General features: G+C 32.6%; 2 protein-coding genes across 3 annotated transcripts in view; one reads left to right on the top strand and one right to left on the bottom strand.

Moving 5' to 3' along the window:
* Positions 1-10,667, top strand: part of LOC148629343 (regulating synaptic membrane exocytosis protein 2-like) — a 37,757-nt gene extending 27,090 nt beyond the window's left edge. The window contains exons 18-23 of the mRNA XM_088548643.1: positions 588-668; positions 1,176-1,293; positions 3,618-3,712; positions 5,035-5,148; positions 5,456-5,598; positions 6,319-10,667. Of these exons, the coding sequence (XP_088404769.1) occupies positions 588-668; positions 1,176-1,293; positions 3,618-3,712; positions 5,035-5,148; positions 5,456-5,598; positions 6,319-6,486 (719 nt within the window). The 3' untranslated portion in view covers positions 6,487-10,667. The remainder of the gene's footprint in view (positions 1-587; positions 669-1,175; positions 1,294-3,617; positions 3,713-5,034; positions 5,149-5,455; positions 5,599-6,318) is intronic.
* Positions 10,668-11,429: 762 nt separating this feature from the next.
* LOC148629342 (cholesterol 25-hydroxylase-like) lies at positions 11,430-14,161 on the bottom strand. 2 transcript variants are annotated; one of them, XM_088548658.1, is made up of 2 exons: positions 13,783-14,161; positions 11,430-12,494 (listed from the first exon to the last, which is right to left on the bottom strand). In XM_088548658.1, exon 2 carries the CDS (start codon positions 12,485-12,487, stop codon positions 11,495-11,497), a length of 993 nt encoding a protein of 330 aa, XP_088404784.1. In that variant the 5' UTR covers positions 12,488-12,494; positions 13,783-14,161; the 3' UTR covers positions 11,430-11,494. The 2 variants fall into 2 exon arrangements, with proteins under 2 accessions (XP_088404784.1, XP_088404795.1); XM_088548669.1 differs by lacking the exon at positions 13,783-14,161 and adding an exon at positions 13,664-13,760.
* Positions 14,162-15,218: the final 1,057 nt, after the last annotated feature.

The following is a 15,218-nucleotide window of genomic DNA, read 5'->3' as shown; positions in this document are numbered from 1 at the left end:
ATATGTGTGTGTGTGTGTGTGTGTGTGTGTGAAGCACACAAGATACATTAATACAGTTTTGTTGCCATCTGGATAACGAATATAAAAGCGATTCGATGTTTATGTATAATTGCCAAATGTAATTGTGACTAGTCTTTCAAATCTTTGTTACTTTTTTCGTTGTGTAAGAATATTATCAATAGGGCTATATTAATGCTATGTTATATGTCATGTCTGTGTGATGACATATAATCATATACAATGTAAAAACAACAGTGGGAAAAGCTGTTCAACCGCTATAAGTAGTCAGTGTTGGAAGTTGTCATGGGACGAACCATATGATGATCCCCAGACTTCTCTCTCCCTCTAAAAAGTGGTATTTTGTTAAAGTAATGTAACATCAGCTTTACTTTATTCATAATCTTAGGGCTACCCAAACATGTCTTAAAATGTAACTTAGGTAGATAACGTTTTCCGCCACCGGTTTTCAGTGGGGTTCGAACAGCCCGCTATATTATGGCTTCATATTGTTTTGCTTGTCATTCAAATTTTATAAGTATATTCGTGTTCTTTTTGCGCTTCCTTTTTATACCTTTTCTCAATTACAGCTTTAGAGGCAGAAAAAGACGTTCTTGCCAACCGAAGTAAAAGTGCTGGTGATGTCATATCACAAATAACTGGATCGCCATGTTAGTTTTACAAAAAAGTATTTACAAATGTTAACTCTTCAGAGGTTAACAGCAGGTCGAACTGGTTTTGGTTTACTCTAAAGTAATTACTTGACCAATGGTGTCAGTCCTTACCTAAGCAATTAATGTTAATGAGACAAAGCTCTCTCACTTCTGGAGTCAGTCATTAAAGAAGTGTTCGGTTAATGATAAGTTCAGGATAAATTTTATACCTTCAAACGTTTATTGACATATGGTGATGTCGTGAAACTTAATTTTAGTTCTTTTTTTGCGAAAGATATATATTGCAGTTTACATTTACTGTTCGACAATCCATATTTAATTGAAGTGAAATCTATTTGCCAAGTGTTGCACCGGTCAACAAATTCAACTAAACTAATATATATATATTCATGTTTACGTATACATAATTCAAATAAGTGAAAAATTATAAAATATAGTGTCTAAACAGTATGTTTTTCATTTTTAATTCAACACAAATATTTCTTTTCTTTTTAAAAATTTCAGCACCCCGACATTCAATCCAGAATACGATAGCATCATGTACTACTAGTTTGAGTAGTTTCTATGACAACGACATAGACAGTGGAAAAGATGATATGCATTCACCTAATATGGGAAGAAGGTAATATTACAAAAGCATTTAGTAGTTACAATTTTTTCTATTCAAAGCACGCGTTATTTAGGATTTGGTTTCGACTGTTATCAACCAATAAAAAGAGGAACGGTGTAATACCACTACTTATACCTCAGCAGTTTTGAGGTTTTTCCCAAGTCAAGAACTAGGATGCACATATAGACACTTAAGAATGTAAGTATGTTCATTTTTCCTCATAACTTTTTAAACTGAAAGGTTTTTGCAAAATTTTTCTACTTTGCATACGTCATAATTTCTTTATTTTCCCCAAAATGTGTGAAAATGTGATTTTTCATGTGTATACATTTTTTGTTATTTCACAATTTCTTTAAAATGTACACGGGAAAAGGTTTTCCATTCTAAAATACTTGTTAACTGTTCATCTGACATCCTGCGGGGATTTGGAGGAATACATGAAATAAATGAGTCTGTGTACAAGAGTAATCAAGGGAACCAAGGTTCTAGCGGTATTCAAAAGAATGTAATCAAGGGACAAAGACCAGACATGGAAAACAGACAAACACAACAAAGAACATACAGTGACTAAAATAATACACACACACAGTCACAAAAGCAAATGAGCAACTCGGACTTCACTAAATACTGGGAGTATGGACCAGGTGCATCGGTAGGGTAAGCATCCTCTGCTTTTCTAGAAACACCCGCCGAGTTGCTTTTAAAAAGTCAAGTCCGGGGTACCCAACAGAGGAAAGGAAATCTACGACACGTTGAACAAATCAGTTTTCATGGTGCAGATGGATACATCGTAACGATCCACGAGTTCATGATGATGATCATAAAACTTCTGTAGTGATGACCTCGATCTTGTAGCAACATAATCCTGTTCCAGAAGCCTACTTGTTAGAATTCTAGGGCGATAAAAAAATCTGCGTAGTTTCGGCAAGCTCTGGAATAGCGTCTGAGTTGTGATATGAACACTCCATACGCAGATGCTGAATGGATGTTGCCACAGATGAAAGGAAAGTTCACAATTCTGAATGAAGTCATCACGTGTGTCGTAAAGTTTGGTCAATAGTTTTCCCTTACCATCGATTTGTAAGTGTAGGTCAAGATATGAGGCTGACTTCACAGTGTCTGTAGTATCCTTTATCTCAAGTTCTTTGGGGAAGATGCTATGTATAAAATCCCCGAAATTAGGATTGTTTAAAGATAACAAGGTACCTATATAGTAGTGCAAATCCTCGACCCACAAATACAAAGAATATTTTTATCAATCCAACATTGGCAGGACTTACAATGTCATGGGGCGAGTTTTTATATATTTTGCTGTGAAATACCATCAACCTTGCCTAAGCAATTTTGGGAGAAAAAATCCCAAATCACATAAATGAATTTATATAAAAGCTACATTTCCTTTTTGTGAAAACAAGAGAAAGTATGTATTGAATACAAGCGTTTAAGAAAGTTTTCGTCCATTATTCATTAAAATAATAAAAAAATATGTACAATTTTATGTGTATATCTGTCCGTCCTAAACATTTAATTGAGAAGAACCTTAAGTGAGCAATACACATATTAAACAATATAACAAATTTTATTGGAATTTGTTTTGTTTTTGTTTTTTTTTGTTATTAGAAAAAAAGGAATTTACAGTTTGTGTGAATAAAATCATTTCTAGCACGCCCGGTTAAATCAGTAACTGCTATACTTAAGTAATAAGAGTAAGACTAAATTTACTAACTAAAGTCACTTCTAGCGAAAATTAGTAATACTTTGAGTACTACAAATGGGCATTTAAATCAAAGACCTACAATGTTTATCTGTATAACCATTATGTACTGCACCATACTCACTTATTTCCTTCACCCTATTTTGTTTTTGGTTATAAAGGAACACTATAACCTCCGTGAACAAAGTTTTGGGGTACTAGTATTTAGATTTCAGTTTGTCCGTCTGTTTGTCTACCAAAGTGTTGTCTACAACTCTTCCTATGATACGCGCTAGATTTTTTGATACTTTATTTAGTATTACAATTTCGGATCAACATTTTGTTGTGGAAAGGATATGGTCTTGAGAGCTACAGCAGGGGTATTAGTGCCTTTAAGGGACTTCCTTCTTGCATAAAATTGAACTAGATTATCGATAGTTATCTACCTTAAGAAGTGAGACAATTTTGTTTTTGTTTCTCACTTCAGAAGAAAAAAATCAAGGCAAAAAGGGAGAGAAGGGCAATTATTTATATTCATATTAAAGGAAAATATTGCTATTCGACAAATACTAGTCGCTGCAAATATGTATTGATCACCATCAGCAAATTAATCTAAACCAAATGATGGCCACCTTATTTTTAGAGATCGACTGTTATCTGCCGACCGACCGCCGCCAGAAGGAGACGATATTACATCCAGTCTTGGTTTATCTCAGATTCCTCCAAGACCTTCAAGTGGTGGGTATAAGGCTTGTTTTTATGGTTATTTTTCCATATTATTTTTCTCTTTATTCGGAATTAATTTCGACATAGCTATTTTTTCTTTATTCAAAATATCTTTAAATATAACGAACTCTGCTAAGCATGTCTTGCCAATTGTGACTTCATTTGCATTGTTTTCTGCCAATAATTGCAAATGAATTACCTTACCCATGTCTTTTTCCAATAACAGGTACAGGTACACCTGTCTTTAGAAGTGCTGTGAGTCTTGAGATTCGCTCGATAACTTTATATATAAGTACCTAGGTACCTTGATTTCTTCTCCATTTCTGTTTTCCTTGTACTATATTGTTCAGCTGGGATTAAGATAGTAGAATTTTGTGCAAAACTTTTTTTCAAAACTGCTGAAAGTTAATCAATAAAACTTTTACATATTTTCCAGTGCATGATACCATTGTGCTTCTCCTATTTTGTATTTTCAGCTAAATGGCTTTGAGTATATAATAATTCATACAAGTATTTATCATATTTTTAATTGTTTACTTTCTTAGATATATCTGCAGTCCCATATAACATTATATTAACCGTCTCGCTTTTTGTGAAATTAAGAACTTGACGTCATAATTAAAATATTTGAATTAAGTTTATCCCTTTTTATCCTTACGAATTCTAAAGAGTAAAATAACATTAAAATAATACAATATAATTAATAGTTATGATATTATGGGTCATACGGCAATATATGGACCAGTTGATTGTCTTACAAAATTTAATGGCCCTCAGTTACTCTTTGGTCCACAGTTGGGCGACCATATGTTGCCTTATGATCTCAAGTATTTTAAAAGTATATCTGAAATAGAAATGAGTTTAACAGTACATGAGCTTTGCGCGTATGTAGTGTTTTTTGTGGTTAATAGTGTTTCATTTTTGTATCTTTCAGTCCATTCGTTTATTGGACTTAAAATGATTTATATGTTATTTCATATGCAGTGTGACAATTTTAAATTGTAGTGTTTAATGTAGTTGGATACATTTCTCAAATATATTATTTGTATATGCCACCTTTTTTTCTTTTGAACATTTCTGGCCTTTTCTTCTCTTCTTTTTTCATAAATAACAGATATGAAATGCACATCTATTTGTGTTTATTTGTAAGAAAAATCAACAAAGGCCATATACCCTACCAGTACACAAGGTGTCTTCGAGTAAAATATCAATGAAAAATCTATATGTACAAGTCAATCAGATAAACAGAGTAGTGTAAACCTCAACTAATAAAACTGCAATCAAAATCCTGAAAATAAAGTTTGTTAGCTATTTCATTTTATTGTTGTTTTCAGAACAAAGTGTTTGTGGAAACATACGCTTAGGATTTATGGTGTCAAAAGGTCAGCTGGAGATAGATGTAATAAACGTGTCAGGATTACAGGGTGGTAGTGATTCACCCCCTCCAGGTCAGGTTTTATCTTCTATCTTCTTCGTTTTAAAATAATAAATAAAGTTCACTTCAGTCATACTCATTTTTGTTAAATTGAATAAAATTAAAATAAGCAGGAAAATCACAGTAAGCAATTTAAATTATAATTTGTCTGCTCATCCATCTTTCATTTTTACTTTAATTCTTTAGAGGATAACAATGAGTAACTTACATATCTTTCAAATTAGAAAAAAATAAGAAGCTAAATGAATAAAGCTGTCGATGCATAAAGAATAAAAAATGATGTTGTGACAAAATAATATTTTAATGTTTTATTTTATTAGATACGTATGTAAAGACATATTTAGTTGAAGGGCCAAAAATTATCCAAAAGAAGAAAACAAACGTGATTAAAGCATCATTTGAACCAATGTACAGAAAGAAAATCAAATATTCAGCATGTAACATCCATGGCAGAAACATTAAGGTACTATTTTCTTACGTTAAACCTGAATGCTCCTCAATAACGTTGATACTATGTGCTTTTTCACGAACACGTTTTACCTTATTTATTTATTGCTGAGTTAATTAAGTTAAAAGACAAATCCAAGTGTAAGCCATTTGTTTAAAAGTGATATCAGGGAAAATATATGACTTGCTACATTGAATTAAAATATGCAAACTATTTATGATTTTCAAAGATGAAGGATACTACAGATGCTGTGAAGTCAACCTCGTATCTTGATCTACACTTTGAGATCGATGGTAAAGGAAAACAGCTGACCATTCTATACGACTTTTCATTCCGTATTGTAGACTGTCTTGTCATCTATGTAACATCCCTTCAGCACCTGCGTTTGGAGTTTTCATATCACAACTCATACGTTATGCCAGAGCTTGCCGTAACTACGTACACTTTTTGTTTCGCGCTAGACTACTTACTCTTACTTAGGCTTTTGGAACAGGGTTATGTTGCTACAAGATTGAAGTCATCACTGCAGAAGTTTGATGGTCGTCATCATGAAACGGTGTATCCATTAGCACCATGGAGACTGATTTGTTCAATGTGTCATAGTTTTCATTTCCTCTTTCGTCTACTCTGGACTTGACATTTTATGTGTAACTCAGATTCAGATTACAATCTTTTGATTTGCGCTATAATGGTTCCCTTGATTATTCTTTCAATGTTAATTCAATTATATTGTAGGTGATAGTGTGGGCCAGACAGAAGACTTTTGATAAGAAAACAAGCCTGGGTGAAGCCATTATCAGGTTAGACGGTCTTAATCTGAGTGAACATTCCGTATCTTGGTACAAACTTTTCCAGACTGGTGCAGCAGATTATGGTTCTAACGAGTCACTTAACTTCTGGTGAAAATCATTTGCATAGATATGTTTAACTCCTGCAATTGAACTAGTAGCCGTTTGATGGGAGCTCATTTGCTGAAAGCTAAAAGGATTTTGCAACATGTGAGGCTTCCCGGAGGTGAAGAATGTTGATTGATGTTCTAAGGCACTCTGGCAGAAAATGGTGACTGTTGGTGTGCGGTTGTACGTGCTTACCCACCCTATACGATAAACAATGATGTGAGGAGATTCAAAATTTTATATGTGATGAAAAGGATCTGTGAAAAGATGTTTTTTTAGTGTTTTGAGTTTGAGTAGAGTTTTCAATGAAAATCCTTTGCTACGTTTAATCTTTCTTTAGTGTATCTTCGGAATGTATTTTTGTGTTACCTTTTAGTTCATATAAGCCAAGGATTTTTTTAGAGATGACGAAGTAGTCCTCATAATGGTAGTATATGAATCTTAATGGTCACTAAGGATCTGAATTCAATCTGACAGGGGGAGGTCTGAAGTACAAATACATGTACGAAAGTTTAAAGTATGAATTAACGGACAAGTCGTTCCATAAAATATAACCTGTTAAGGAAAGTTGCCCATGTTTAAACCAAACCGTTATTTTTACCACATTTTCATTATTTAGCAGTGTGTTCAAAAAAGACAAATTTTTTTTTTGGGAAAATTGTAATTGAAAATCAAAATCAATTCGTATAACATTAATTTATCGTTTTGAACGCATCTTCTTATATTTTTTTTACTTGAACATAATGTTTATGCGTAAACCCCAATTCAGGTTTTGAAAGAACAAGTAGCCATTGTTAATTTGTAGTTGGTACATTCTAAGTATAGTTGAAGGCTTTATATCTTGACAGGCCTGAATGTGCTTTTATTTTTATTGTTGTAGGTTTAAAAGCTTAACTGGAAGGCCATTTGATTTGATTGGGTGGGCTTGGAATAATTTTAAAATAAAATAATTTGAATCAGATCTTTTTGAAAATTAATATTTTAGTCTTAAAGATTGAAGAAAAACAATTTTGTCATTCCAAATCACTTTCATCCGAATATTATGCTTTTACATCATTTAATTCGGTGATTTTGAAAAGAAAATATTTTAACTGTTTACATGATGAAAATAAATCATTTTGATATTTTGATCCAAAGAAATCTTCCAGGCCCTTCCTCAATATGAAACAGCCATTCCCCAATTAATTGTCAAAGATATTTAAGGTGGGCAATTGTCAATATTTATTACTTAACTTAAGAGAAGACCACCACAATAGAGTTTAGACAAGTGTCATCTTTGCTGATATAAGTTGCCTTTGTTTTTATTTTTGTAATAAGATTTATGAGATTGCGTGCTGGTGACAGGTGTCCTTTGCTGGTCAAAGTTTAAAACATAAATTGTCAGGAGAATAAAGTTTACCAAAAAATAAGAACATCACGTTTTATGATTAATGTAAATCTAAAATTATTTTATTTTGTTTTCACATTAAATGCTAGAACCTGTAAGAATCTGGCAAAAATGAAAATAATGAATCATGCTAATAAACAAACACGCGCACGAATTTGACTTGTTCGTCTTACAAGTGTCTTAGAATGAAGAAAAACGAGTACAAAATTACAAAAAGAATGAAAGGGTTAAATTTTACATTCTATACCTCAAATTACTCACAAATGAATGCCATTTCTGCATGTCAGATATCATTTTGAATAAGATTTCATGGAATGATTTATGTGTATGTTTTTCCATTATGATTCACACACTACCTGATTCTTACAGAGAACAGCATTTTTAAAACAATAAAGCGCGAAGAGTCATATTTACCAATCCAACTCGTTATTAATATAATCCTTCTAGTCTTTATGTTAAAAACTTATTAACTGACCTGGTAAGAAATGGAATATCCGCCATAATTTTGTTATTTACCCGTGATTAAAAGTAATTAAAGTACTCGTTTACTGAATCAATTTATATCGAGCGTTATAATTTTTTCCTCAAATTATCGTCAAATTGCAAAATTATGGGATCAAAGAAAGGTACGGGATCGAATTCAAGCGAGTTTAAACACAATATTATTGTTGTAAATGGTTAATATTGAAATCTTTGATTTCTTTTTTAAATTCACTATTCTGATAACGGAGGACTTTTAATAAATACATGACAAAATTCATGATGCATCAAAGCATGCAGTGCCCCGGTCTATTTAGGTTTGATGTTGGTTTACATGGAACACCAAGATGAATTAATACAAAACATCCAACATACTGCATAATTGATCTACAAAGTATTAGTTGGCCTTTCAAAGTTTTTAAATATTCAAGTCGATATTCAACTTTTAAGATCTCCAGACCAAAGCTATCTGTCAAATCATTCAAACTTAAGCCACACTTATTGAAATGAAGCATGTCCTTAGCTACATATCCCCCACAACTAGCAATATAGCACAAATCCTACAAGTTACCGCAAATATAGATCCTATGTGTCATGTAAAAGCGCTAAGTTTCTGGTCATCTAGTTCCAGAGACACGTACATCAATATAAACGCCAAAGTCTTTAAATAAAATTTCAACAGTTATGTCTGGTGCAGGAAACACTCGCCATGCACTTAAAAGGCTCAGAGCACATAAGCTGTATCGTTATAACACACGACCAAATAGCCAAGTAGAATGATTTTCAAACAGCAATATCCCCCAACCACAGACTGACACCATTCCTGAGAAATGCATTATCGAAATTCCTATACCATTGTCTATTTGCAAAGTTTCATTTTATTTGTCATTCCCGGGCTTCTGATCATGTAACGAGGCGGTAACCGTAAAATTAATACAGTTGGTAATAGATCAGGATGGATTCGGAGGTTTTGCTACCCTTTTGTTAAAATTTCATTAAAAAAAACAAGTAAATGTACTGATGAGGTTATAGGTAAACAGTTTTTGATTGGACCATCGTTAATACAAACCAAATTAATCAGCATATCTAGTTCGCAGAAAAAGTTGTTTATTGGGTTTGTTTATTGGCGTAAATGGCATAGAATTAAATATGAAATATTAGGACTATCTATAAAGTAGACCTAATTATCTGCATTTGAATCTTAATGGGGTATGCCAGTGGGACTATTTTCCTGCGATAGTGTAAGATTATTGCAGCTGTTAGCAGGCTTTACAAATCTAACTGCTCTGGTGGCTGCTATATCATTTCTGATTTTCGATCTAAATTGATAATAATCGTACAGCGGGACTCGGATCGCGAGTATTTAGGATTTATTCAATTTGGCTACGAAAGTGGAAACCATCATCGATATTTTTTGTTTGCATAACTTGTTAATTTGTAACTTGTATTTTTTTTTCAATTAACACATTTGACAAATTAAGAATTTCATCTGACGATTTAGAATATAAAAAAAACAACAATAAACCAAATAAAGAATCACCATTTGTTATAGATTTTTTCATAACAGGCCAAAGAAATATGTAGACAGAGGAAGACATTACATACATACATCATTGAGTTAGAACTATATGTAACGCATGAAAAATAATTGTAAAAAATGAAGATTTTTATATTAAAAATATAACATTTTCAAAAAAAAAATCATTTTACAAATTAAGAGATAACATTTTGAAATTCTGAAATATTTATTTATGGCGGATATTTTTTTTTAATTGTTTTGATTTTTCTTCATTTTGGTGATACCTACTGTAATCATGTCATTATTTAGTATCAAAATTGAAGAAAAATATTGTTTCCTCATTTTCGCTTCACATTTTGAAGATCAGATCTGACATGGAAAGGATGGTTCATGACCTGCCATTAAGTCATGGGTATGATTGGATATCAACGTAGTTTTTTAAAAGTTTGCATGAAAATCTAGACATATAGCAGTGCCTTGGTCCTGGTCTTAAAGGTATCTATAATGAACAAAACATATCAATACTTCCCAAATTTGTTACAGTACAAATTAATAATCAAAATCTGATGTGATCAAAAGTGTTGGTGCTTATTATCTGTACTACTGTCAAAATGTCAAAAAGATGATAAAATAAAATTTTGAATATGGTAATGTTATTTCTTTTATCAGGGCCCGCCACTAAAAGTGGCGTTCGAGCGTGCATGTGTCCATTACAAATCGTATCTGGGCTGGAACTTTTTGTCTTTCGATGTAGGCTTTTGATATTTTGCATGCGGATATATCACCAAAAGACAATGTGTCGCGTATCATTGTTATTGACCTATGACCTTGAATTTTGACCTTATCGTCAAATTCCTTTTTTCACTGACAAACTCGTGTCCGGGCTGTAACTTTTTTGTCTTTCATTGTGGGCTTTTGATATTTGGCATGGTAGATCACTTAAAAAGATGTGTTGCATACCATGGATATTGACCTGTGACCTTGAACTTTGACCTCAAGATCGAATTCCTGTATGTCATTGACATACTTGTCTGGGATGTAATTCATTTGTCATTCGATCTGGGCTTTTGATATTTGGCATGATCGTAAATCATGATTTGTTAGATCACGTAAAGATGATATGTTGCGTATCATGGATTTTGGGCTTATGACCTTGAACTATGACCCCAAGGTCGTATTTCTTTTTCAGTGACAAACTCGTGTCCCGGATGTTACTTTTTTATCTTTTGACGTGGGCTTTAGATGTTTGGTACGTGGGTAGATAACCTAAAGACAATGTGTCGCGTACTGTGGATAGTGGCTTATGACCTTGAACTCCGACCTCAAGGTCAAATTCTTGGTTTTTTTTTTGGTTAACTCTTGTCCAGGCTGTACCTTTTTAATCTTGATATTTGGCTTATGGGTTTATCACCCACATCAAATTCATTGATATGGCTTACTTGTAATTGCCACATCGGGAAGTGACGGAGATGGATTCCAACTCAATGATTTCTATTTTCTATTCTGTCATTTCTTGTAGCAACAAGTTCCGAATTTTAACTATACTTGAATGTACAATAATAACCAAATTAGATTTGATTTATTTGAAGTGTAGTAAAAATTACTTTTTTATGTCAGTCTATCACATTTTCAAGTCTTCACTTTGATAAGAAGATAATCCATATAGTTCAGAAACGGCTGGTAGTTCCTATCACCATTTACATGGTGCTTATAGTGTTTTACAGGTCCTGATAGTATTCCGAATGGAATTATCCGATGAATTCCTAAAGGCAAGTCGTAACCAGTATGATTTTCTATCAAAAGAAATACGAACACAGGCACAAAAATTGTTCTGGTGAGAGGGTGGCTATTAAAACATTTAAGAGCAAAGTTAGCAGACAGAATTAAAGCAAGCCTCTCACCAACCGTCAACTGGTCTGTCACATGTGGATGTAACTCTTTGTGTTCATGATGGTATCGATGAAACATTTTGTATAGCTTCATATTTTTGTGTAATGTATAATGAATAAAAAAGAATATAAGGTCAAATAATAACACACTTCCTATTAAATCAAAAACAACATCATACAAATTTGGAGGATTTAAAGGTAAAGCGCGTGTCGTCTGAATCAAATCAAGTCGCTTTCGTCCCCAAATCTGTGGATCTACATCGACATACTTTTTGACAATGAATGTATCCAGAGTGGCTAACGGGCTTATGTACAATATAGCTTTACCAACCAACCAAATTATTGACTTGTGTTGATAAGTCACCGATGGGTCTATTTTATACTTGTCTAAACTCCTTATGTAATGTATAGTGAATGGATAGATGGCTATAATAACACCGTAACAAAATGTGGTAAATATCGTCTCAAAGTAAACAGAATTGTAAATTTTTGACGCTAGTAAGTACTGCCATAAATCATCTATACATTCTTGAACGCCTTGTCTATAAATATATGATGTCACTGATAAGGCAAACAACATCGATCTAGCTCCTTGAAGTAGCCAATATGATTGCTCATAAAGTTCCGGCTTCCTGTATTCTTTGTATTTGTTCAGCGCACGTGCTCCATGTGATAGTCGAACGGTATTGTTTTTAGATTCTGTTATGAATGTTGTTGCTTTGCTTGATGACATGCTGTATCTAAAATAAATACATCAGAAACATAAGTACACATGTTTTTTTTTCAATCGTAACATGCATGACACATGTGTACCTTGTTCGGTGTAGTGTTAATGTGTGTAAAATTGCTGATATTGATTTAATTTCTATTTGTTAAAATACAACAGATGTAGATGGATAACAGCATTGTCAAACTTGTGGTCTGAACATCAAATATCAAATGTCAAATATCAAAGCGTATTCCAAATACTTATACTAGTAATTTTATTCCGAGTTTTTCAAGATTTAATAGTACAAAATAGTTTTATTTTACCAAGTGGAATCAAAGACGTGTTGACTGGGAAGTCTTTTTATGGGAAATGAAAATTATATGAAATGTGGGCAATGCTAAATTTTGAAACCTCCACTTCTCCATTCAAAATCGTGTCCTTTTGACCACCAAATGGAATCAACCAAAAAAAACATGTACAATGGTAATGTGTAATAAAGATTATGTGAAAGTTACATTAAATTCCATTTAGTGGTGTAGGAGTAGAAACGGGTAGGAGAGGGATACCCCAACCCAATACGTCAATGTTTTGCTTGGTGGCACCCCCCTCCCTCCTCAATTTAATTGGGATCAATATATACATCCACTTCCAAGGTATACAAATGTTATTGAATTGTGAATAATTACAAATGACTTGTTTATTCCATGACCAATATATTGGCCGTATACAGTTGACTTAAAACATACAAGAACTGCATTGAAGAGAAGACTAATAGATGACTGGTAAATGACAACAGTAGAACTCTTTACTGGTATTAACACTAAAGTTATGTGTTTAAATTACATCATACACACGTAACTAACGGACGCGATGCTAATATTGTTCATTATAGTATTAGAAAAATCAATATAAAGAGTAATAATGAATAGCGATATACAATTTTAAATTCTAAAAATCCGACATAATCAAAATCTGCTTGCTAATTTAATTATTTACTGATTTATTTTCAATTTAAAATTAGGCTTGGAACAGTTCATTTAAATATTAAATGTATATAACTACGAAAGCTAAACAACTGATTTTCGTGATGATAAGAAATTAAAGTACATATCTATTTGTCTAGATAAGGCCCGCAACATTTGAATCTGCAAATTTACTCACATGACTTTTTATTGTTGGTACATAAGGAACAAATCTTACCTTGACAATCATTTAAAATATGTTTAGAGCATAAGGCTACAATTCACACACATCAGCATTGTTGAACTGCTAACAGCAAATACAGGTTTCTTATTGATTGATAAATATATAGTGCTTACCTTAGCGTTGACAGATAAAGGGCTGTTGTCACCTTTGATCAATGACTTGCTATTCACCTGTGTAGGTATATCGTGTAAGCCTAGTTGTATGGATCGATGGTGCTTACTAGACAAATTGAATAAAAACGCACAAGTTCGTAATGAAAAATTTTAAAATAGAATACCCGTTCTGGTAGAATGATGATCTAAACTAGAAAGTAACTTGTCACCGCTGATGTCACTATAAGTAGGATCATTTCGTTTGTTAAGTCATTGTTAGTACTACACCTCTTGACTGAAGTACTTATCATCCGGACTTAAATCAAACAGAATATATCCGGTATATAAATCTCATTTTCCAAAATCTAGTAATCTATCATCGCGTATGCGGATGAATAAGATATATTTGCTATGATATTGAAATTAATACCGGCATTCCTTTTAAATTTATAACATGTTATTTATGTTTAAACGTTGAGGTCATTTGTGTGTATTAAGTCTGTAAACCTTAACTGTCTGTGTCTGTATTGAAATAGAAAACACTGGGACCTTGAAAACAAATTTGCTCTGTGTGTGTGTGTGCGTGTGTGCGTGTGTGTGTGTGCTTAAACAAATCCATAGAACGCGCATTTGTTTTCATGATTCATTCGGTTTCTTTCCTTGATATTGGTGGAAATAACAGACAAGCCATGTACTAAAACAGTATTAGGACTAAAAGAGACAGCTTTCTCTGTGTTTCACGAAAATCAAATCTCATTTTATGATCAGTATGACATGTGAAATAGAAGTCATCCTGCTTCATATAACGAACTGGGAAAAAAACACGTGGATTAACAAGTCTTCTAAGTGACCAGAGATTTGGTGTATTGATCTCGAACACATTTTTCTTTACCTTTTTATTTAAGGTAGATCATACCTTATATAGCTAGAAGATCCATTTTCCTAGTTTTTCTAGAAGATCAAATTAAATGAACATACTTTGAAATTTTTATGTAAAAACAATAGGTCAACGAATTTGACTCCGAGATAATTGAGCCTTGATAAAGACATTTTTTTATATTGATTCTTTGGGTAATTTTTCTATTTCGCAAAAATTATAAAAAAAGATATATATATAGTATCTAGAATTTTGTCTAAATCTATATCAAGAACATTTAACTGACATTCTCCCATATTTCAAAAAGAAAATAGGAAATCATCGAATTTTTTTTTGTAATATCACGAACAAAAAAATTCCCATAAGCTTCCTACCATTTTCCTGCCAATTATCTCCCCTTGAAGGAGGTTTCATACAAATAGTGTTTGTAATTTTACTATACAATTCTTCATGTCCAAAATTCTTTTGAAATAATTTAAACATACTATTTTTTACATTATTTATGGTCGTCATCATCGTTACGGTGTATCCATCTACACCATGAAAACTGATTTGTTCAACGTGTCATAGTTTTTCTTTC

The sequence above is a fragment of the Perna viridis genome, chromosome 1 (assembly GCF_037379345.1).
Source record: "Perna viridis isolate PV_CMFRI_1.1 ecotype Kerala chromosome 1, ASM3737934v1, whole genome shotgun sequence".
NCBI classification, from domain to species: Eukaryota; Metazoa; Mollusca; class Bivalvia; order Mytilida; family Mytilidae; genus Perna; species Perna viridis.
This window is presented reverse-complemented; position numbering and strand designations above follow the sequence as displayed.